Source organism: Rhinatrema bivittatum, chromosome 8 (assembly GCF_901001135.1).
Source record: "Rhinatrema bivittatum chromosome 8, aRhiBiv1.1, whole genome shotgun sequence".
Classification (NCBI taxonomy): domain Eukaryota; kingdom Metazoa; phylum Chordata; class Amphibia; order Gymnophiona; family Rhinatrematidae; genus Rhinatrema; species Rhinatrema bivittatum.
Genome location: NC_042622.1, coordinates 50,574,986 through 50,599,935, shown reverse-complemented (window position 1 = coordinate 50,599,935; position 24,950 = coordinate 50,574,986). Strand labels below are relative to the sequence as shown.

General features: G+C 45.0%; 1 protein-coding gene across 3 annotated transcripts in view; it reads right to left on the bottom strand.

Annotated features, from left to right (window-relative positions):
- Positions 1-24,950, bottom strand: part of IFT52 (intraflagellar transport 52) — a 129,674-nt gene that overhangs the window by 23,310 nt on the left and 81,414 nt on the right. For all 3 annotated transcript variants that reach the window (XM_029612445.1, XM_029612444.1, XM_029612446.1), the window contains 2 exons: positions 21,221-21,289; positions 5,812-5,966 (listed from right to left, as the gene is read on the bottom strand). In XM_029612445.1, the coding sequence (XP_029468305.1) occupies positions 5,812-5,966; positions 21,221-21,289 (224 nt within the window). The remainder of the gene's footprint in view (positions 1-5,811; positions 5,967-21,220; positions 21,290-24,950) is intronic.

Below are 24,950 nucleotides of genomic sequence, written 5' to 3'. Positions count from 1 at the left end.
AACTGACCTTCTGAAGATCGAAAATGGGCCCAAAAGTCCCTTCCTTCTTGGGAACCACAACATACACCAAGTACTTTCCCTGTCCCCACTCCTGAGGGAGAACCAAGACAATTGCATGCAGGCGCTGCAACCATTGCAAGGTGTCCCGCACCACCTCCCGCTTAGACCGGGAGACTCAATGGGTGTCTCTGAGTGGACACAAAAATTCTAAGGCGTAGCCATCTCTTACCACTTACAAAACCCATTGGACTGATGTGATCCTGGTTCAGTCCTCAAAAAAGGGGACAGTCTCCCTCCGATAATCTCCAGAGAGGAGTGGACCAGCTTGCTTTCATTGGCCAAATCTTACTTCCACCAACACCCTGGGCAACACCGTGCCGGGGAGGTCTAAGCTGCGCTCAAAAGGTCTGCTGCCTGCCTGAGCCCTGCTTCTGTGCTGTAGGCTTGCTCAAAATCTTCTCATGTCTTGAAAACGAGCGTGCAGCAGAAAGGTCTTCCTGGTGTTCTTCTTATCCTCGGGTAATTTATTTCCCTTAGACTCCCCAAACTGCTTCAACAGTTGCTCCAGATCCTCTCTGAACAGCAACTTCCCTTTAAAAAGGATGATACACAGCTGGGTTTTAGACCACATATCTGCTGACCAATTCCACAACCACAAAAACCTCCACTCTGCAACAGCGGAGACCATATTCCTGGCGGAAGTCCAAACCATGTTGTATAGGGCATCAGCCACATAGGCCACTTCTGCTAAGCGGGCAGCCTTGCTCGTTGCCCCCGACACCTTCTCGATTGTCTTCCGGACCCAGCACAAGCAGGCTCTTTGCATCAAGCTCCCACAGACTGCCGCACAAAGGCTTAAAGCTGAACCTCAAATAACCTTTTTAACAGTTTCCTATCCTGGACATCATCCTTCAGAGCGGCCAAACCTGTCACTGGGATGGTTGCATTCAGCAAAGCTTTTGAAATGGTCCTGCAAAGGAGGCTTATGAATAAAATGAGAAGCTTGGGAGTAAGCGCAAAGGTGTTGGAGCGGATTACAAATTGGTTGACGGATAGAAGGCAGCGTGTGATGGTAAATGGAACCTACTCTGAAAAGAGAATGGTGTTAAGTGGAGTGCCACAAATATCTGTGTTGGGACCGGTTCTGTCCAATATCTTTGTGAGCGACATTGTGGAAGAGATAGAAAGTAAAGTTTGTCTATTTGCAAATGATACTAAGATCTGCAACAAAGTGGACCCCCCAGAAGGAGTAGAGAGAATGAGACGTGATTTAAGGAAGCTTGAACGGTGGTCGAAGACATGGCAACTGGGATTCAATGCCAAGAAGTGCAGAGTCATGCATCTGGGGTGTAGTAATCCAAAAGAGATGTACGTGATGGCAGATGAAGGACCATTGTGCACGGAGCAAGAGAGGGACCTTGGGGTGATAGTGTCTAGTGATCTGAAGATGGCGAAGCAATGTGACAAAGCAATAGCTAAAGCCAGAAGAATGCTGGGCTGCATAGAGAGAGGAATAACCAGTAAGAAAAAGGAGGTGATAATACTCTTGTACAAGTCCTTGGTGAGGCCTCACCTGGAGTATTGCAATGTGACAAAGCAATAGCTAAAGCCAGAAGAATGCTGGGCTGCATAGAGAGAGGAATAACCAGTAAGAAAAAGGAGGTGATAATACCCTTGTACAAGTCCTTGGTGAGGCCTCACCTGGAGTATTGTGTTCAGTTCTGGAGACCGAATCTCAAAAGGGACAGAGACAGGATGGAGGCTGTCCAGAGAAGGGTGACAAAAATGGTGGGGGGTCTCCATCAAATGACTTATGAGAATAGGTTGAAGGACCTAAATACGTATACCCTGGAGGAGAGAAGGTACAGAGGAGATATGATATAGACCTTCAGATATCTGAAAAGTCTTAATGATGCACAATCAACAAACCATCTCAGTTGGAAAGAAATTAGTAGAACTAGGCGTCACGAAATGAAACTCCAGGGAAGAAGACTCAGAACCAACATCAGGAAATATTTCTTCACGGAGAGGGAGGTAGATGCCTGGAATGCCCTTCCAGAAGAGGTGGGGAAGACTAAACAGTGAAAGATATCAAAGGGGCATGGGATAAACACTGTGGATCCCTAGGGACTAAAGGATGGAAATGAAGAGGGAAGTGCATGGGGGTAACTTGCTGTGTGGCGGTTCCTACCCTTGGCCGGTGGGCCTTCATGCTGTTGGTGTAGCTCCAATATTGCTCTTTGCTTTAACAGTAGGGTGGGAAAAAGGGAGGGAATCAGTCTCAGACAGCAGCCAACAAGGACACTGGATTTTGGTGTCTGGGAAAACAAGAAGGAGTGGGGGTAACTTGCTGATGCGGCTGTTGATGCCCTTGACTAATAAGCCTGATACTTTTGATGCTACCATGAGCTTACTGGGCAGACTGGATGGACTGTGTAGTCCTTTTCTGCCGTCATTTCTATGTATCTATGTTTAGTCACTGCTGACACAGCCGCATCCACCTTGGGAATCTTCCACGATTCCAAGGTTTGCTGCTGCAAGTGATATAACTTAGCCATAGCTCTGGCTACCTTCAGGCTTCCTTTGGGAGACTTTCCCGATCTACTAACGTCTTCACCTTCTTTGGTAAAGGAAAGGCCTTAGGTGGTCCCTGGAGTCCATCCAGGACTGGGTCCACTCTCTCATTGTCAGACTCTTTCTGTGTGACCTTAATCCCCAATTCATCCTACACCTGGGGAATTAGTGGACACAGTTCCTCCTTACGGAACATCTCCCTCTGTGATTGGGACGTCCTCCGCATCCTGCATCAGATCCAAAATGCTCACAGGGTCCTTGTCCGGATCCCCAAATGAACCTCACTGTAGCTGATTGGGGTCATCCACCTCATCCGACGTCCCCCCATCATCACCAGCAGACCAGCCGAGACCGAGAAGTCGCAGAATCCCCCCTCCACACCCGATTGCTTCTCAGCCCTTGGCTTCTTAACAACTCAGGTCTTCTGGGGGAGAGGATGCTTGGATCCTGCCTCCTTCTTGGCCAAATAGGCCTTATGGAGGAGCAGGACAAAATGTGTGGAAAATTCCTCAGAATCAGTGGAAAACTGATCCAGATCCACGTCCCACTGGGCCTTTTCCCCTTCCCTGTCTCCCACAGGGCACTGAACCCCATAGGAAAGAGCAGGGGAGGGGAGTCCCGAGGCTCTCTTGCAGTAGCTTGGCTCCTGCCATGTGGCGCTAAGATGGCCGCCATTTCTTCAGACCCCCTGGGGGGCCTCCTGGGGGGGCCGCCATTTCTTCAGACCCCCTGGGGAGTCTCCTGTACTAGTCCAGCTGGTCTGATGGCTCAACCACCTCCAGTGAGTACCGCGGAGGTCCCAACCCCTCTGGAGACACAATTGGCACAAAATGTGGTCGCGTTGAGATGCCACAGCTGCGACAGACTTTCCCGCGCTGAGTGGGAGGTGCCATTCAGCCGTGATTGGGCCTAAAAATAGCCCCTGCTGCAAAAAAATTGCGGTTGGCACGATCCCCACACTCTGACGCACCTGGCCCAGCAGTCGGCACCTGGCCCAGCAGTCTGGTCCCGCTCACCCTTAACTGCCTCCCAGCAGTGAAGCCGATCAGCCACTTGAGCGCTGCCTCTCTTCTGCTTTTTTTTTTTTTTAAGGAACACACACAGAAACCAAACACCAAGCAAGGAAGAATAAATAAAACTAAATACTTCCCTGCTTCTGGATGATGGATGCTGACCGCTGAGGGTGATGAGGACCCAGAGGGGATGAGGAAACCAGGACCCCCGGCTTTACCCCCCCTGAAAGACAAGGGTCGAGCTAGAACAGGGATCACCAACTTCCCGCTTGCCCTGCTCTACCCGCGGGATGGCCCACGAAGGAACCTAACATCTTGGGGGGCCTTCCTGCTAGGAATCTTCTTTCTTCCCTTATTTTCTCTCTTTTTTTTTTTTTTACTCTTGGAACTCCAGTCTGCAGGTTTGCATCTCTACCATCTGCTGGAGACAGAAATACTGAGGGACTGCGGGTGGCACTCTCTGTTATGCAGCAGTGCCTGAAAAGTTTTTATTCTCTGCCTCTATCTGCTGGGTAGGGATGCAAAACCCACTTGTCTGGGACTGATCTGAGGTATGCACAGGAATGTTCAAAATATTATACAGGCTTCAATAAATCAGAGAAAGGAGAAATATTTCATGGAGAAGAAATTTCAAGGACAAGGGCTCATGATATGAAGCTGGAGGAAGGAAGGTTCAGAGGAAACATGAGAAAATTCTTCTTTACTGACAGGGTGGTAGATACCTGGAATAACCTACCTAGCAGAGATGGGAGAAACCAGTACTGAGACAGAATTCAAGTACACTTGGGACAGATATAGATGACAATCGGGCCGATACAGTAAAATTTGCGGGAGAGCCTGCTCTCCCAATGCGCGCCCAGGCCACTCTCCTGGGTGCACGATCCAGTATGCAAATGAGGGCCCGCGGTAAAAGGAGGCGCTAGGGACACTAGCGCGTCCCTAGCGCCTCCTTTTTGACAGGAGCGGCGGCTGTCAGCGGGTTTGACAGCCGACGCTCAATTTTACCGGCGTCGGTTCTCGAACCAGCTTACAGCCACAGGTCGGAAAACGGATGCTGGCATAATTGAGCGTCCATCTTTCAAGCCGTGGGCTGCCGGCCGATTTAACATTTTTTTTTTTTAATTTTTGATTTTTTTTTTAATTTTGGGGCCTCTGACTTAATATTGCTATGATATTAAGTCGGAGGGTGTACAGAAAAGCAGTTTTTTCTGCATTTTTGTACACTTTCCCGTGCCGGCAGGTGTTAATTTCTGAAAGTAAAATGTGCGGCTTGGCTGCACATTTTACTTTCTGTATCGTGTGGGAATAACTAATAGGGCCATCAACATGCATTTGCATGTTGCAGGCGCTATTAGTTTCGGGGGGGGGGGGGGGTTGGCCACGCGTTTTCGAAGGGGTAAAAATAGTGCGTCGAAAACGCGCGGCCAAACACGGGCTAACAGTGCGCTCCACTGGAGCGCACTGTACTGTATCAGCCTGTTAGATAGGAACAGAGTTGGGATGTTGCAGTATTGCAAACAACCAACCCTACACTCTCTGGAGAGGAGAGAAAAAGGGGACAAGTAATGAGGAGAAAGGGCAGACATGTCAAAAGAGGCATGGCCATGAAGTAGCCGGGTTGGAACCAACAGGCTACAACTTCCCCAAAACTGAGTTCATTGCAAGTAGGTTGGTGTTGATCAGTTAATGTCTAGCAAGGTTACAGGGATCTATGAGGATGGATGTTCAAGCAACAGCTTCACTGGTTTTGGTAGCTGTTTGGATTATTTCATAGCTTGGAAATAAGACATGGGGAGGAAGGGCTGCATATTAGATAAAGTATGGGATTTTGCATGTTCATCTACTCTGAATCATTATCAACATTTTCATTTCTGAATTGTTTTTCCACTGCAATACTGCCCAAGGCAAAAGTTTCTAAAGGTTAGCAGCTGGGTTCTCTCCTTGTTGTGGACAGAAATAACTGGGTAGACTGGATGGGCCAATTGTTTTTTCTCTGTCATCATTTAATATATATGTATGTTACTAAATGTTAAAATACAGTTTAAACAATAAACTATTGCCAGCTAAGCATCCTTTCTGGAAGAAAATGGCTCTATAACTCACTAACCAATTAATCTTCAGTCAATTAATGTGAATGTTACAGTGAGGTACTATTGAAGTGGGAGAACAGAAAACAGCACAGAACAAATGCCAAGTAGTTTTGCGTGATTTCCTCAGTACTGACTTAATAACTTTGGATAGCGAGGTTGTATCTAGTTGATAGATGGTCATATCAAAGAGAGTGGTGAAGTCTCGCGGGTTTTCATCTCCTTCCTGCAGGCACACTCGCAGACGCTCTGACAGTTTAGCTGTGTCAGGGAGCATGGTGTAATCAGAAATCTGAAAGAAGCACAGAGCAGGCACTGCTATAAGTGCTAGCACAAAAATGTATGGATGAAAGGTGCTTGCAGTTCATCTAGTAGTTATGGCTTTTTTTGTGTTCTGCAAACTAATCTGAAATTCCTAATCTTAAAATAATAGTAAAGTCCAATCCCCATTTGCTCTCAGTTTCATTACTGCCTTTTCTCAGATTTTTTCTACTGCTGCAAAAACTTTCAACAGGGTCAGAACAAAAATAGATGCACTTAAAGTAGCATGGTCTCTTTCCCGCAGTAGAAATTACCAGCATATTATTATCAGCAGTAAAATCACCTGCATATCAAAAAAAGGCCCTGGAAATGATCAGAAATAAGATAACAGCTAGTTTAGAACACTTTGAACTTATAATACAATCTTGTCAACATGGTTTCAGGGAAGTAAGGTCATACTAAATGAATGCAGGAACTTTGAAAAAAAATAAAAAAAGGAAAATTGTTTCTTACCTGTTAATTTTCGTTCCTGTAGTATCACAGATCAGTCCAGACTCCTGGGTTTTGCCTCTCTGCCAGCAGATGGAGACAGAAAACGTTTCACTGATACTGCTACATAACCTACAGCTGAGCGCACTGTTTTACCCACAGTTGGACGTGCGTCCACTACCCCTTATATAGTAAGGGGTTAAGCGTGTCGAAAACGTACATTTACCCCCCCCCCCCCCCCCCCCCCCCCCCCGAAACTAATAGCGCTCATGACATGGAAATGCATGTTTATGAGGCTATTAGTTATTCATCTGGGATACTGAAAAAAAAAATGTGCGGCCAATCGGCTGAAAAAGTGTATAGAAAAGCAGAAAATACGGCTTTTCTGAACACCCTCTGACATAGTATTCTAGTGATATTAAGTTGGAGGAACCAAAAATGTTTAAAAAAAAAAATGTGCCGGCTGGTCAGGTTAGGGAAACCGATGCTCAGTTTTAGCGGTGTCCGTTTTCCTAACTCATGGCTGTCAGCGGGTTCGGAAAACAGTCAGCGGGTTCGGAAAACAGACATTCCTAAAATTGAGCTTCGGTTTTCCGAACCCGCTGACAGCCATCTCTCCTGGATTTCCGCTGCTAAGGAGGCACTAGGGACGCACTACTGTCCCTAGCACCTCCTTTTTAGCGTGACCCCTCATTTAAATACATAATTGTGCACCCAGGAGAGGTGGCTGGGTGTGCGTTGGGAGAGTGGGCGCTCAACACTGAGCACCCGTTTTCCCACAGACCTTACAGAATCGGCCTGCTAGTGTGCCACCTGCAGTCCCTGAGTATTGACCTGTACTCAAGCCAAGATCACAGCAACAACCATAAACTGCTAAGCAAACTCCCTCCCTTCCAACAAGCCGGAGGAATGTGAAGTTGCCCAAAAAGACAATGGAAAACTCGTTTCCCAAATTTAACATAAGCAATCAGCATTGAAAACCTCCAACAACTCTGCACTATAGTTTTACATTTACATTTATTAAAACTTGTTAATCGCTTAACACTGCAATAGGTCTAAGCAACATACAATAAAACATACATAAAAATGTAAAATTAAAACATACAAAAGCACCATATACAAAGCACCAGTACGAGCAGCGGACTCTCCCCCTCAGTAAATAGGCAGGCCTCCAGACTGATCTGTGATACTCCTGAACAAAAATTAGCAGGTAAGAACCAATTTTCCTTTCCTTATACGTACCCAGATCAATCCAGACTCCTGGGATGTTCCTAAGCTCCCCTTAACTCGGGTGGGACCTGGAGAGTTCCGCTCACAGAACACTCTCACCAAAGCACATGGAAGCAGGCGCCCCAACATCCAAGCAATAATGCCTAGCAAAAGTATGCAACAACTTCCCAGTAGCTGCCCTGCAAATTTCACTTGGAGACCCTTGTTGTGATTTAGCCAGGAGTTCGCTTGAGAAGGCATCAAGGGCATCCCTAAACCCATTGGCACCAGGCGCCCTTTAAAAATGTAAGTCGACTCGATCGCTTCCTTCAGCCATTGTGCAATTGTAGCCTTAGATGTCTTACCTCTCTTCTTTGGGCCACTCCACAGTACAAAAAAGTGATCCAACCTACAAAGAGGTGATCCAATCTACAGAAATCATTAGTGACCATAGGATACCTCAATACTGTATGCCTTCCATCTAAGCGCCTAAGCTCCCCTGCATGAGGCATAGAGGAATCCAAAACCAGAAAAGCTGGAAGTTCCAATTTCTAAGGTGGAACGTGGAGACTACCTTAGGCAGAAAAGAAGGCACCATGCATAAAGATACACCCGAATCAGACATCAATAGGAGGAGATTGCAACACAACTGTGCCTGGGGCTCCAAAATTCTCCTGGCTGAACAAATAACCATGAAGAAAACCACTTTAAGAGTCAAGTCCTTAACTGTAGCCCCCTTTAGTGGTTCAAACTGAGCCTCACACAGTCCTCCAAGGACTAGATTCAGATTCCAAGATCGACAAATTTTCTGCACCTCAGGACGCAAGTTCTTAGCTCCCCGAAGGAACTGTATAACATCCAGATATGCGGACAGAGGATATACTCTTGTACCTTACCCCGGAGACAACCCAATGTCGCTACCTGGACTCTCAGAGAGTTAAAGGCCAGTCTCTTGACCAGAACCTTCCTGTGGAAAGCAGAGTTGCTTACTTGTAACAGGTATTCTCCAAGAACAGCAGGATTAGTCCTCGCACATGGGGGACATCATCAGATGGAGCCTGATGTGGAAAACGTATGTCAAAATTTCTAGAACTTTGACTAGGCACACTGAGCATGTCCAGCATGCCCTATACCACACGTTCACAGGGTCCCTCTTCAATCTCGTAATATAGAATTACGATAAAAAATAGGAGAAACCCAACTCTACAGGGTGACGGGCAGGTTTCATGAGGAATAACATCCTTTTATCCTCAGAGAACACCTGTTACAGGTAAGCAACTCTGCTTTTTCCAAGGACAAGCAGGATCATAGTCCTCACACATGGGTAAATCCCTAGCTACAGGCTGCTCCCCAATACAAAAAGGGGACCAACGGACACCTAACCAGGTGACAATGGGCACAACACCACCAATGCTGTTGGTAACAGAGGGGGTAGACAGCCTGAAGCCGAACAATGGGCCCTAGGTTGGGAGAGTTGGGTTTTACACCTCAAACAACTTTTAGAGGACGGACTGGCCGAAACTACTGTCGTGTCAGCCATCCCTATACAGACAGTAATGTACGAATGTGTGGAGAGAACTCCATATCGCAGCCTTGCAGATCTCCTCCATGTGAACTGCTCGCAAGTGGGCCACTGATACTGCCATGGTTCTGACAGAATAAGCCTTGAACTGACCCCCAAGGTGCAGTCCCACCTGAGCATAACAGAAGGAGATGCAATCTGCTAGCCAATTGGATATTTGTCTGTCTGGCAATGGCAATACCCAACCTATTCTTATCAAAAGAAAAAAAAGTTGGGTGGACTGTCTATGGGCTTCTGTCTGCTCCAAACAGAAATGCTAAGGCTCGCTTGCAGTCCACACTGTGCAGGGCTCGTTCGCCTTGGTGCATATGAGGCCTGGGAAAGAAAACTGGCAGGACGATTGATTGGTTAAGATGGAAATACATTACCACCTTAGGCAGGAACTTAGGGTGCATACACAAGACCATGATAAAACAGTATAAGGTGGATAAGTCACTAAGGCCTGGAGCTTGCTGACCCTGCATGCTGAAGTGACTGCCAACCAAAAATATTATTATTATTATTATTATTATTATTAATAAAGGCTTTTATATACCGACTTTCTTGATACAAATCAAATCAACTCGGTTTACATCGAACTAGGCAGTAACTATAACCAACCAATCAACAAGAGACAATTTGAAGGAGTATAGAGTTACATTATAACAAGGATGCCTTAACTGGGAGTAGGAAATAAGAAAGGGGGAACGAAGATAAAGTACAATATACAAGAGAGTATGTGAGGGAGGCAAGGAGCCGTCCTCATGATAACTTGTAACATGATTTAGCATTTATTTATTTACATAATTGCTGGAACGTTATTTATTTACATAATTGCTGGAACAATTCTAAGTCAGGCTGTTGGACAAGTGGCGGGGAAGGCTCGGCAGAACAGCCATGTCTTTAGTTTCTTTTTAAAAGTTAGTAGACAAGTTTCCTGCCTGAGGTCCAAAGGTATGGCGTTCCAGATGGAGGGACCTGTGATAGAGAATGTCCGGTCTCTGATGTTTGAGTGGTGCACAACTTTGATAGAAAGAACATGTAAGGATCCCTTGTAGGCATCCCTTAAAGGTCTGGCCATCGAGTGCAGTTTGAAGGGGTGTAGCAGATCAAGAGGGGTCTGATGGTGAATGTATTTGTGGATAATTGTGAGTGATTTATGGAGAATCCTGAAGTGTACTGGGAGCCAGTGAAGATCTTTTAGAATAGGAGAGATATGCGCTCTCTGATTGGTATTAGTCAAAATTCTCGCCGTTGCATTTTGGAGCAACTGGAGGGGTTTTATAGTAGACGCCGGGAGACCTTGCAAAATGGAATTGCAGTAGTCAATTTTGGAAAACAGAATGGCTTGGAGGACAGATATGAAATCATAATGGAATAGGAGTGGTTTTAGTTTTTTTGAGTACTTGTAACTTGTAGAAGCACTCCTTTGTGGTGTTTTTTTATAAATTGCTTTAGGTTCAAGTGGCTATCAATAATGACTCCAAGGTCTCTAGCGTGGGATATTTGTATGTTGGTTTGCAGTTGGTGTTGGAAGGGACTGCCTTCTGGAGTGATTAGCAATAGTTCAGTCTTGGAAGTGTTGAGCACCAGATTGAGGCTTGAGAGGTGATGATTGATCATTTGCAGGTGAGAGTTCCATAACCTGAGTGTTGAGTCCAGTGAGTTGGATATTGGGATTAAAATTTGAACATCGTCTGCATATATATAGAACTTAAGTTTTAGATTTGTGAGTAGATGGCAGAGAGGGAGTATGTAAATGTTAAACAGGGTAGACGATAAGGAAGAGCCCTGGGGGACTCCGAATGGGGCATTAGTGTGAGAGGATTCCTTGTTCTTGATTTTAACCTTATAGCCTCTATTGCTAAGGAAGGAGTCGAACCATCTAAGAGCTGATCCTGCAATTCCTATGTCTGACAGCCGGTTTAGAAGGGTATTATGATTTACAGTATCGAAAGCTGCAGAGATGTCGAGGAGAGCTAAGAGGAAGGACTGTCCTTTATCAAAGCCAATGTAAACATGATCAAGGAGTGAGATGAGGAGGGTTTTGGTATTGTGTTCTTTTCGGAAACCATATTGTGACAGGTGTAGAATATTATGATCTTCTAGGTAATTTGAAAGTTGCTTATTTACAATTTTCTCCATGATCTTAGCTACAAACGGGAGATTTGATATGGGGCGATAGTTGTTGAGGTCGTCCGGGTCCAGGTTCGGGTTTTTGAGTATGGGTTTGAGTGTGGCCAGTTTGAGAGCATCCGGGAATATTCCTTGTGAGAGGGAACAATTGATAATATTGGCTAGATATTTGGAGATGTATTCTGGTATGAGAATCAGAGATTTGGAAGGTATTTGGTCTAGAGGGTGGGTCGAAGGTTTCATTCTTTTTATAAGGGTTTCCACCTCTAAAGTGTGAGTAGGATCGAAGGAATCCAAGCTTATGTCTGTGTTCAGTAGGTGGAGGGTATTCGGAGGCAGTGAGAAAAATATGACCTTCCAGATCAGGGATTTCAGGTCACAGGTGCACAGCGGCTCAAAAGGAACTTTCATCAGCTGAACACCATGTTGAGGTCCCAAGACAGTGGGATGCCTTAGGGGAGGCTTCAATTTAAGCAGGCCCTGCTTAAAACTATAAGCTGTACAGCGATTGGCATGCCATCTACACCGTGGTGGTATGTGCCACTTGCACTAAGATGAACTCTGAGTTGGTTTTTAAGCCAGCCTCCGAAAGGTGTAGAAGTTAACCAAGCAGTTTTTGTGTGGGGCAGGAGAACGGATCTAGACCTTCTGCTCACACCACACGGAAAACCTCCTCTTCAGTCCACAGGACTTTCTAGTGGAAGGCTTTCTAGAAGGCACCAGGACCTGATACACATCTTCTGGAAAATAAAGTGGCTGCAGGATTAACCTCTCAATATCCAGGTTGTGAGTGACAGGGCATGGAAGGTGGATGCCGCAGCCTGCCCTGATCTTGTGTGATGAGATTTGGGGAAGTTCCTAGGGTACTGAAGGAACTCAAAAATGAAATTTCTGATCTATTAGTTAAAATTTGTAACCTATCATTAAAAACATCTATTGTACCTGAAGGCTGGAGGGTGGCCAATGTAACCCCAATATTTAAAAAAGGCTCCAGGGGCGATCCGGGTTAGACCAGTGAGCCTAACTTCAGTGCCTGGAAAAATAGTGGAAACTATTCTCAAGATCAAAATCGTAGAGCATATAGAGAGACATGATTTAATGGAACACAGTCAACACGGATTTACCCAAGGGAAGTCTTGCCTAACAAATCTGCTTCATTTTTTTTGAAGGGGTTAATAAACATGTGGATAAAGGTGAACCGGTAGATATAGTGTATTTGGATTTTCAGAAGGCGTTTGACAAAGTCCCTCATGAGAGTCTTCTACGAAAACTAAAAAGTCATGGGCTAGGAGGCGATGTCCTTTCGTGGTTTACAAACTGGTTAAAAGACAGTAAACAGAGAGTAGGATTAAATGGTCAATTTTCTCAGTGGAAAAGGGTAAACAGTGGAGTGCCTCAGGGATCTGTACTTGGACCGGTGCTTTTCAATATATATATATATATATATATATATATATATGATTTGGAAAGGAATACGACGAGTGAGGTTATCAAATTTGCGGATGATACAAAATTATTCAGAGTAGTTAAATCACAAGCAGACTGTGATACATTACAGGAGAGACCTTGCAAGACTGGAAGATTGGGCATCCAAATGGCAGATGAAATTTAATGAGGACAAGTGCAAGGTGTTGCATATAGGGAAAAATAACCCTTGCTGTAATTACACGATGTTCTATATTAGGAGCTACCACCCAGGAAAAAGATCTAGGCATCATAGTGGATATTACTTTAAAATCGTCAGCTCAGTGTTCTGCAGCAGTCAAAAAAGCAAACAGAATGTTAGGAATTATTAGGAAGGGAATGGTTAATAAAACGGAAAATGTCATAATGCCTCTATATCGCTCCATGGTGAGACCACACCTTGAATACTGTGTACAATTCTGGTCGCCACATCTCAAAAAAGATATAGTTGTGATGGAAAAGGTACAGAGAAGGGCAACCAAAATGATAAAGGGGATGGAACAGCTCCCCTATGAGGAAAGGCTGAAGAGATTAGGGCTGTTCAGCTTGGAGAAGAGATGGCTGAGGGGGGATATGATAGAGTCTTTAAGATCATGAGAGGTCTTGAACGAGTAGATGTGACTCGGTTATTTACACTTTCGTATAATAGAAGGACTAGGGGGCATTCCATGAAGTTAGCAAGTAGCACATTTAAGACTAATTGGAGAAAATTCTTTTTCACTCAACGCACAATAAAGCTCTGGAATTTGTTGCCAGAGGATGTGGTTAGTGCAGTTAGTGTAGCTGGGTTCAAAAAAGGTTTGGATAAGTTCTTGGAGGAGAAGTCCATTAACGGCTATTAATCAAGTTTACTTAGGGAATAGCCACTGCTATTAATTGCATCAGTGGCATGGGATCTTCTTAGTGTTTGGATAATTGCCAGGTTCTTGTGGCCTGGTTTGGCCTCTGTTGGAAACAGGATGCTGGGCTTGATGGACCCTTGGTCTGACCCAGCATGGCAATTTCTTATGTTTCTTATGATCGGTTTCCGGATGGACAACTCCCACAGGAGTGGAAACCAGACCTGTCATAGCCACTGAGGGGCTGTGAGGATTATAGTCCCTCTGTCCTCACGAAGCTTCAAGACAGTCTTCGCCACAAAGGAAATCGGAGGATATGCATACAGAAGACCCTTGCCCCAATGCCAGCAATGGCATCCGAGGCCAGTTTGCCGTCTGACCTGTACAGGGACTAGAACAGAGGTACCTTCCTGTTGCAGGGGGATGCGAACATATCTACTTCAGGGCTCCCTCACAGGCAGAATTCCCTATTTGCCACCCCCTGATCCAGGGACCACTTGTGGGGTCTGAAGGCTTGACTCAGCCTGTGCGGTACTATGTTCTCCATCCCGGCCAGGTACATGGCCATGAACACCATCCCATGGGATAGTGCCCACAACCAGATATGGACTGTTTCCTGACATAGGAGGTACCATCTCGTGCCTCCCTACTTGTTGACATACCACGTGGCTACTTGACTGTCAGTCTAGATCAGGGCAACTTTCTTGGACAGCTGATCTCTGAAAGCCCATAGAATGTACCTGATCGCCTCGAGCTCCAGAAAGTTGATTTGACAAGAATGTTCCTGAGTGGACCACAAACCGTGGGTGCCAAGCCCATCCACATGAGCTCCCTACCACAGGGTAGATGTGTCTGTGATTAGCACATTTTGAGTAGGAGACTCTGAAAGAAGATCCCCTTTCCAAAAGATCCCCTGTTCCAAATTAGAAAGTACCCGCCACCCGGACAATGAGTTCCTGAGAGATGGGATGACTCAGATGCAATCCTGGAGGCTCTGAGTGGCTTGGTGCCACTGTGACTCAGGGTCCATTGGGTTCTGTGCATGTACAAGCATGCCAAGGGAATGACATGGACGGTTGCGACCATGTGGCCCAACAGCCTCGACACGTGCCAGGCTGACATCTCCTGGCTCTGTTGAACCTCTGTTGCAATGGTCGACAATTGAGGTGCTGAACTGAAATGGGGCTTTGGGTAATTGAGGACGAACCCTAGTGACTCCAACATCCGAATGGTCAAGCACATGGACCTGGTGGCCCGTTCCTGAGAAGTGCTGTTGACCAGCCAATTGTCCAAATACAGAAAGACATGCGTTCCCAGTCTGCAAAGGTACGCTGCCACCATGGCCTGGCATTTTGTGAAGACCCATGGGGCAGACGTGAGCCCAAACAGCAACATCTGGTACTGGTGGTGCTGTCTTCCCACCACAAATCAAAGATACTTACTGTGGCTGGAGAAGACTTCAATAAGAGGTAGATCTTTAAAACGTACGCACGCGCGCGAACAAAAGTACGCCGGATTTTATAAGCTACGCGCGTAGCTGCGTATCTTATAAATCCTTTAGATTGAGGGAGCATAGCCAGTCTTCTTTTTGCAAAAAAATGTTCTATGTAAAATTGTTCAATGTTCTATGTAAAAAACCCCGGTCTAACCTCCCAGACCAGGGCAACCTTTTTGTTAATTGTAAACCGGATTGATTTGTATTGCATACAGGAATTCCGGTATATAAAAATTAAAAATAAATAAATAAATAAATAAAAAGGGGGATCAAGGTGCCCAGGGACACCACTGTGAAGTTTTCTTTTTTTTAGAAACTTCAAGGTCTCAGGTCTGGATGGGACAAAGTCTTCCTGTTCTCTTTGGAATCAGGAAGTACCTAGATTAGAATCCCTGTCCTCTTTGCCCTGGTGGTATGGGCTTGACCACTCTGGCTGTTAAGAGGGAGGAGATCTCAGTTGAAAGTACCTCCTGATGTGCTAACGGTCCCCAAAATGGGCACAGAGGACAATTTGGCAGGACACCCAATAGATTCAATTCGTACCCTGATGGACGATGGACAGAACCCACTGGTCAGAGATTACACTGGCCACTGATTTGCAAAGAACCGCATTCTGTCTCCAACTGGAGTGTCCATCGTCCCTGGTATGGGTGACTGGCTTACGCTCCCTGCAGTCCACTCATAACCCCATCCCCAGGTTTGACTGAAGAGCCAGCTGGGGCTTGGAAGCTCTCTGCTGCGTGGGACGGCTGCGGGAACTCTGATGGTGATGACAGCAACGAGGAGGCAATAGATAATACTTCCTTTGGCAAAAGAAAGACTTCCTTGGCCACACTCGTGCCTGTCTCCTGGATGAGGAGGATGGGTCTGGAGTACTGGCGGAGAGTTGTTGGAGGGTTTTGTGGTGGTTCCGAAGTTGGACAACAGCATCCCTCACCCTATCTCCAAAGAAATTCTCTCCAGTACATGGCATGTCAGCAAGTCATTCCTGTACCTCCAGTCGGAGATCTGAGTCCCACAGCCATGCATTCTGCGAGCACCAATTCCTGCTGAAGAGACTCTCGATGCAGTCTCAAAAACATTGTAGGTCGCATGGACTTGGTGCTCCAGCTCCTCCTCGAACAATGGCCGATGCCAACACAGATTGGGAGGAAAGAGGGGTGGCCAGATCTTCCTCAGACCCATGAGAGGAATCGAGGACTGGCACCAGAACTGGTGGAGACCGTCACAGACCCCGGGCATCGATAAGTGTGGCTCAGAGGTCCTTCGATGCCTAAGATGGCGGCTCGGACTTCCTCGACCCAAAGAGTTGATCCATCTTGTGAAGTCAAAGCCGATGTCCCTTCGGGGTTATCTGGGTGCACAAGCAGCAGCCCCGGACATCATGAGATGCTCCCAGGCAAAGGATATATACCTGATAAGGATCAGTGATGGACATGGTCCTCGGACACTGGGGGCATCGGCGAAAACCAGTTGTGGCCATGAAGGGGGCGACACAAAAGGGCCAAAAGATGAATGATGGCAGCGGGCATTGATGGCTGGCGGGCACCAAGGCACCGCTACCAAGGGGGAATCGACTGCTAAAGAAAACTTACCGAAATGCCAAAAACCCTGACTTGGGACACTACAGGAAGGCACCAAGAGGACCCAGCGATGGAATGAAGAGAAAAAATTGTGAAAAAATACAAACAAAAAAGTTTACCACAAGGCAAAAGCCAAGTTTTTAGAGCACAATCAAACCACCAGGCTCACAGCTCTGCAGAAAAAGAGAATGAAGAGGGACCCCATGTGGACGCGTGGTATAGGGCATGTTGGGCATGCTCAGTGTGCCTAATCAAAGTTCTATAAACTTTGACATAAGTTTTCCGTATCGGGATCCATCTGATGATGTCACCCATATCTGGACTACCATCCTGCTTGTCCTCTGAGAATGCTGAACTTTAACTTTGTCCATAAATGTATCACATGATTTACAAATGTACAATCACAGGAAAGACCACTTCAAATCAGCTGAATCTTTAAAAATTCCCTGTAAAAATGGACAAATCACAGTAAATCAATTATATTGTTTCTCAATATATGCTTTCCAAATCCAGAGAAACAATAACTGAATGAAAACACTTGAAATCTCATCATGACCGTTCTCATTAATAGCAGTGAACTTATGACTACTCACAGTATCTAAAATAATATATTTCTTCACAGAATTTTTCAACCACTGTGAGCTAGTAGAACGCTAAAATTTAAAGCCCAAACACAAACAATTCACATATGTCCAACCAGAAAGACGCCAGCTCCCAATCATGAAAATCTTGAAATGTCCTATAGGAAAGCTGCCCATTCAATATCTACACTCAGTCCATTGGGCTGTAAAATATACCAATTAAAAATGAAACGTTGCTCGCATTGAATCAACATCCAGACAGGCTTGTATCGGTGGTGACTATTATCCAATTCAGAATCTCCAATTCCGCACCTTGCTCAAGATTGGTGCGAGTAAGCACCACAAAAGACTGTCCCTGGCTTTCTCCTCTAACAGATGAGGAAGATGAAACTCTTCCAATAATGGATTCCAGCAGGAGAAGAGCAGCCTGCAGAGGCCACATATGTGCGAACGCCCAATGCATTAATTCCAACGTCGATGCCATAGAACCCAGACCTGTAAATAGTCCCAGATCCTGGGCACTGAAAGCTCTAGCAGAAACCTAATCTGACTCAGAAATGTCTCTCTGTGAGACACTCTTTCCGCTAGTGTGTTGAACTGAGCTCCCAGATACTCCAGAGTTTGTAAGAGGACTAAATGGCTCGTTGCTAGGTTCACCACCCATCCTAGAGACTTCAAGCGCATCGGTACCTTTTGTACTGATTGTTGACAGAAGTTATTTGATTTCGCATGAATAAGCTAGTCATCCAGATACAGATACACCAACACACCCTCCTTTTGCAATGCAGCTGCCCCCACCACAATCACCTTGGTGAAGGTACGTGGTGCTGTCGCCAGCCGAAGGGAAGGGCTCGAAACCAAAAATGTTCCCTTAGGAGCATGAACCTCCAGAATCTCTGATGGTCCGGACTGATGGCTATGTGCAGATATGTCTCTATCAAGGCGAGAGATGCCAAGAACTCTCCCTTGTGTACCACTGCTATGTTGGACCTCAGAGTTTCCGTGTGGAAATGGGGAACCTTGAGAGCTGCATTTACCTTTTTTAAATCCAATATCTCTTGAATTGGATACAGGGGGGAAAAGAAACAGGATGCTTAATTTAAAACTGACCTCTGGTCACACTAAACGTGTTCAGGGTCTGAGCCAACAAACTCAGCAAGACATCTCTGTGAAAAAAAAGAAAAATCTGAGCAGAGTCCAAATCAGCTCTCAATCATAGGCAATTTCTCCCTCTTCTAGAAGTGAGAAAGCCAATATTCCATCGGAATCCTCCAATGTCTCATGATCCAGTCTAGGTTGCAGCCTTACGCGCACAAATACCTGCGCAAATTCGCGCTCAAGTCTAGGTTGCAGCCGTACATGCTCAAATCTAGGCCGTGGCCTTACGTGCACATGTCCTAGCACATGCAACCACCACATGGTGAGAGTGCGCGTACACACGCACGCAAAAAATGAACCGCTACAGTGGCCTACCACATGGCTAAGTAAAGTCTGCCTGAAACTTCAGCGCATTTAGGCCCAGATCCGTTTAACACCCGGCACCAACAATCATCAGCCTGAAGAGCTTCTCAACAGCTTAGGCCTCTTGACTGACTGAGAATCCATGGAGACTGGAGCCAAGAGCCAGCATCTCACTAAACCCACTTTGCGCATAAGCAAATTAAAACTGGCAGAAGACCTCTAGTTCTCCTCAGTGCAAGTGCCTCTCTGCGCCTCTGCGGGACAGGGAACTGCCGGTGATAGCCGAGGAGAGGATTCCCCTGCCTCTCCCACCAGCACTGCTAGGGAATTGAAAATGGTCGCCATTTCCACACTGACGGGAAAAGCCTGAGTGCTAGACACCGTCATCCATGAAACTTGTACTAATGGTGCGGCTATGCTTGATGCAACCCCTGAATGCTTTTGCTGTTGCACTCGTGGCACCACCAGCACCTCAATGGCAAGCAGGGGAATAGTCCCTTAGCGCCATGGTACCAACATCCAGTCTCCTCCACAGGCAGAGAAGTGGCTGAAAAACCCCATCGCTGAGCTGCTAAGGTAGCTTCCCCCCCCCCCCCGCCCCCGGAACCTTGCTGCTGCACAGATTCCTTTATCTGGTTCCTTGTTCTTTTTTGTGGTTGGTTTTTTTTTTTTACTCTCTGAGAGCAAATAGATACAAAGAAACCAATACTTTCCTTTGGTACAGAGGTTAAGGCTTCCAGGAACGCAGGCTGCATGGAAGATCAGAAAAAAGCCAGACCTTTTTTTCTTCAAAACTTTACCAAACTTACAATACCTACCCCCTAGAATGGAACACAGAGCTGCTAGCAGAAAACAAGACAATCAGCCAAATTAAAAAAGGGACCAACTAAAAGAAAACAGCCGCCCTGAGCCTGTAGCTGCCTCAGTGGTCTCGTGAAGGGGAGGGATCTGGTCCACCAGATTTACACCCCAAGGAAGAAAGGAGCTCTTCCACCTCAACCAACAGGGAAGGACCCACTAAGACCCAAAACCCCCTGGGAGGAAGGCTCATAAATCCAAAACAGTCTCCTGACTGCAGAATTGCAGGTTTTGCACTATCTACATCTGCTGGAGACAGAGAAATACTGAGGGACTGCAGGTGGCACACTGGGTTATGAACAGTGTCAGTGAAACTTTCTCTGTCTCCATCTGTTGGCATGGAGGCAAAACCCAGGAGTCTGGACTGATCTGGGTATGTACAGGGAATAGCAGTTTATGGACTTCTCCTTAAGGAGCTTGTCCAAACCATTTTAAACCCAGCTAAACTAACTGCCTCAACCACATCTTCTGGCAACAAATTCCAGAGCTTAATTGTGTGTTGAGTGAAAAATAATTTTCTCCGATTTGTTTTAAATGTGCTATTTGCTAACTTCATGGTGTGCCTCCTAGTCCTTCTGTTATCTGAAAGACTAAACGACTGATTTACATTTACCCGTTCTAGTCCTCTCATAATTTATTTATTTATTTAAAGATTTTTATATACCGCGGCACGTGTGGCACATCACCTCGGTTTACAGATAACAATAACTCAGCAAAGCGCTTTACAATAAAACATATTAACTGATAAAATCAGCAAAAAAGTTAAACCATAAACTAGGAGAAAGAACATCAATGTTAGACCTCCAGTTTTGTAGACCTCCATCATATCCCCCTCAGCTGAACAGCCCTAACCCTCTTTAGCCTTTCCATCCCCTTTATCATTTTGGTCACCCTTCTTTGTACCTTCTCCAGTACATCAATATCTTTTTAGAGATGCGGTGACCAGAACTGAACACAATATTCAAGGTGCGGTCTCACTATTATGACATGCTCCATTTTATTTACTACTTCCTTCCTAATAATTTTTAACATTATTTGCTTTTTGGAATGCCGCAGCACACTGAGCCACCAATTTCAGTGTATTGTCCATTATGACAATACACATTTACATACAAGGTGCTTAGCATTCAGAACAAGCTAACTAAAAAGGTAGATAGTTTGCTAGTTTAAATAGGGACTGACAAATCCTACTAGCAAATTAGATCACAGGATACTGGAGCTGAGTTCTTAATGACTGATTCCATGGACTTTAAACTTTTTCCCACCTAAAATTATCTACAAAACTTAATTTTCCAATGAAGAAGAAGTTGAGAGGAGAATAAAAATTGAAAACATTTTCCCAATCCATTTTTAAATACAAATAATGTTAAAATCAGATATAATAACTTTCTATTTATCAAAAAACAAACAGGTTTCTCTGCTCAGTGTGGTCACCCTAAGTGGTTCATTCCCTTTTGTGCCTATGCCTGCCTGACCCTTTTGTAACCAGAGTTCAAACATACTCCAGAGTTTGGGCTTGTTAGTAATATTCTTTCGTCTATGTCCTAAATCTGAGGGCTATAGGCACACCCATAATATGCTTAATATACACTCAAGAAATACCTCTTACCTCTGGGTCCTCAGCATCTATCTGATTTAAATGGATATCCTTTGTTGTGAGCCACTGGAAGACAACATCCTAGCAAGTCCAGATAAAAAATATGTGTTCAGTTTCAGAGCCATGTAAGAAAATCTGACAAATGATAGTTCAGATACTCAAGACTCAGACAATCTGTTTAAAGCACTAGTTTCATTACTATCAAAGATGCCTTCAATGTATAAAAATTACCTAGGAATGAATCTAAGTGATTAAGGATGATAATTGGACCAAACTCTCACATTTACACTCATCTTGCTAATCAGACTGCACTGCAGCGATGTGTTTTATACAGTAACTAGTGTTCAGTGTTGCTTGGGTAGTGTAGTCTGTAACAGCCTGGGTGTATGTGCATATGTGCATGTGTGCACCTGTATGTGTGTCTGGCTGCTTCTGCCTGTGTGTGTTTGTATATCTGTCTATCTACCTGTGTGCGTGTGTGTCTACTATGTGCAAGCCTGTGTGTGCTTGTGCCTATGCCTGCCTGACCCTGTGTGTGGGAGCATCAAAGACTGGGCTTCTCAGACAGAGCATATTAACAAACATTACCTGGCATTGCTCGAGTTGTTTGGTTAATAACAGCCTGTGTACGCACACTTGTGTGAGTGTCTGTGCCTCTGCGTGCATGGGGGGGGGGGGGGGCGCATATGCCTGTGTGTGTCTACCTATGCCCATGTGTGTGTGTGTATGCACAACAGTGGTTTACGGACAGAGCATATTGTCTTTGCAAGTGCACCTTCAACTGTTCCGGGCGCCACCTGTTGGCCACTGATACAACAGTGAGACCGACCGACTGCAACAAGCCTTTTATAAACATAGATGATGATGCCCTATTTCTGTCTTCAGTTGCTGCTGGTCCTAGTAAGTAGCAAAATCCATGTGCCTCTTCCTTGCTCCCCCCCCCCCCCCCCATCAATTCAAATTCAGCTTGAACAGCATATTGTGCATTCACCCAAAAGTAATTTAAATTCTTATATACCACTAATACAACCTGTTCAGCGTGTATACAATGTCCAGTTTAAAAAATAATATACAATAAACCCATACACACAACAAATATACAATTAATTCATCTATAAAAACAAGTTTAAAGGAGAAATTAATCCTTACCTGATAATTTTCTTTCCTTAAGTCCAGCTAGACTAGTGCAGACACATAGGTTTGTGCTTCCCAACCAGTAAATGGAGACAAAGGCTAACACGTTTGCTGATGTTACCCTATATAGGCTCCCATGCTGACCTCAGCTTGCCAGTATTCTATATAACAAGCTAAATCACAAGCGGATTGTGATAAATTGCAGGACCTTGAGAGACTGAAAAATTGAACATTCAAATGGCAGATGAAATTTAATGTGGATAAGTGCAAGGTGATGCATATAGGGAAAAATAACCCATGCTGTAGTTACACGATGTTAGGCTCCATATTAGGAGCTACCGTCCAGGAAAGAGATCTAGGTGTCATAGTGGATAATACTTTGAAATTGTCAGCTCAGTGTGCTGCGGCAGTCAAAAAAGCAAACAGAATCAGGCCGATACAGTAAAGTTCACGGGAGAGCGCTCGCTCTCCCGGCGCGCACACAGGCCAGTGGCCTGTGCGCGCGATACAGTAAAACAAAATATTTAAATTAGGGCCCGCGGTAAAAAGAGGCTCTAGGGACAGGAGCGGCGGCTGTCAGTGGGTTTGACAGCCGACGCTCAATTTTGCTGGCGTCGGTTCTCGAGCCCACTGACAGCCACGGGTTCGGAAACTGGACGCCAGCAAAATTGAGCGTCTGGTTTTCAACTTGCGAGCCAATTTTAAATTGTTTTTAAATTTTTAACTTTTTTTTTAACTTTTGGGACCTCCGACTTAATATCGCCATGATATTAAGTCAGAGGATGCACAGAAAAGCAGTTTTTACTGCTTTTCTGTGCACTTCCCCGGTGCCGGCAGAAATTAACGCCTACCTTTGGGCAGGCGCTAATTTCTTATAGTAAAATGTGCGGCTTGGCTGCACATTTTACTTACTGTATTGCGCGGGAATGACTAATAGGCCCATCAACATGCATTTGCAGGTTGCGGGCGCTATTTGTCTCGGGGGGGGGGGGGGGGGGGTTGGACACGCGTTTTTCGACGCGCTATTACCCCTTAGTGAATAAGGGGTAAAGCTAGCATGTTGAAAATGCGCGTCCAAATACGGGTTAACACTGGAGCGCACTGTACTGTATCAGCCTGTAAGTTAGGAATTATTAGGAAGGGGTTGAATAAAACGGAGGATGTCATAATGCCTCTGTATCGCTCCATGGTGAGACCGCACCTTGAATACTGTGTATAATTCTAGTCGCTACATATCAAGAAAGCTATAGTTGCGATGGAGAAGGTACAGAGAAGGGCGACCAAAATGATATGAGGAAAGACTAAAGAGTTTGGGCTGTTCAGCTTGGAGAAGAGACAGCTGAGGGGGGATATGATAGAGGTGTTTAAAATCATGAGAATTGGTTATTTACTCTTTCGGATGATAGAAGGACTAGGAGGCACTCCATGAAGTTGGCATGTAGCATATTTAAAACTAATCAGAGAAAATTATTTTTCACTCGATGAACAATTAAACTCTGGAATTTGTTGCCAGGGGATGTGGTTAGTGCAGTTAGTGTAGCTGGGTTTAAAAAAGGTTTGGATAAATTATTGGAAGAGAAATCCATTACCTGCTATTAGAACATAAGAACATGCCATACTGGGTCAGACCAAGGGTCCATCAAGTCCAGCATCCTGTTTCCAACAGTGGCCAATCCAGGCCATAAGAACCTGGCAAGTACCCAAAAACTAAGTCTATTCCATGTTACCGTTGCTAGTAATAGCAGTGGCTATTTTCTAAGTCAACTTAATTAATAGCAGGTAATGGACTTCTCCTCCAAGAACTTATCCAATCCTTTTTTAAACACAGCTATACTAACTGCACTAACCACATCCTCTGGCAACAAATTTCAGAGTTTAATTGTGCGTTGAGTAAAAAAGAACTTTCTCCGATTAGTTTTAAATGTGCCACATGCTAACTTCATGGAGTGCCCCCTAGTCTTTCTATTATCTGAAAGAGTAAAAAAACGATTCACATCTTCCCGTTCTAGACCTCTCATGATTTTAAACACCTCTATCATATCCCCCCTCAGCCGTCTCTTCTCCAAGCTGAAAAGTCCTAACCTCTTTAGTCTTTCCTCATAGGGGAGCTGTTCCATTCCCCTTATGATTTTGGTAGCCCTTCTCTGTACCTTTTCCATCGCAATTATATCTTTTTTGAGAAACGGCGACCAGAATTGTACACAGTATTTTCAAGGTGCAGTCTCACCATGGAGCATTTCCGTTTTATTCACAATTCCCTTTCTAATAATTCCCAACATTCTGTTTGCTTTTTTGACTGACGCAGCACACTGAACTGACGATTTCAATGTGTTATCCACTATGACGCCTAGATCTCTTTCTTGGATTGTAGCACCTAATATGGAACCTAACATTGTGTAACTATAGCATGGGTTATTTTTCCCTATATGCATCACCTTGCACTTATCCACATTAAATTTTTTAATGTTAATTTGTATTCAGGTAGACCTATGGCTGAGGAGGTCTGTTCTATTTTTTTGATGGTCTCTCCTTGCCATTGGTCTTGGATATACAATTGCAATTTTTAAAAGCTCCACTTATTTTTTGAAATTGAACATACCATTAAGAC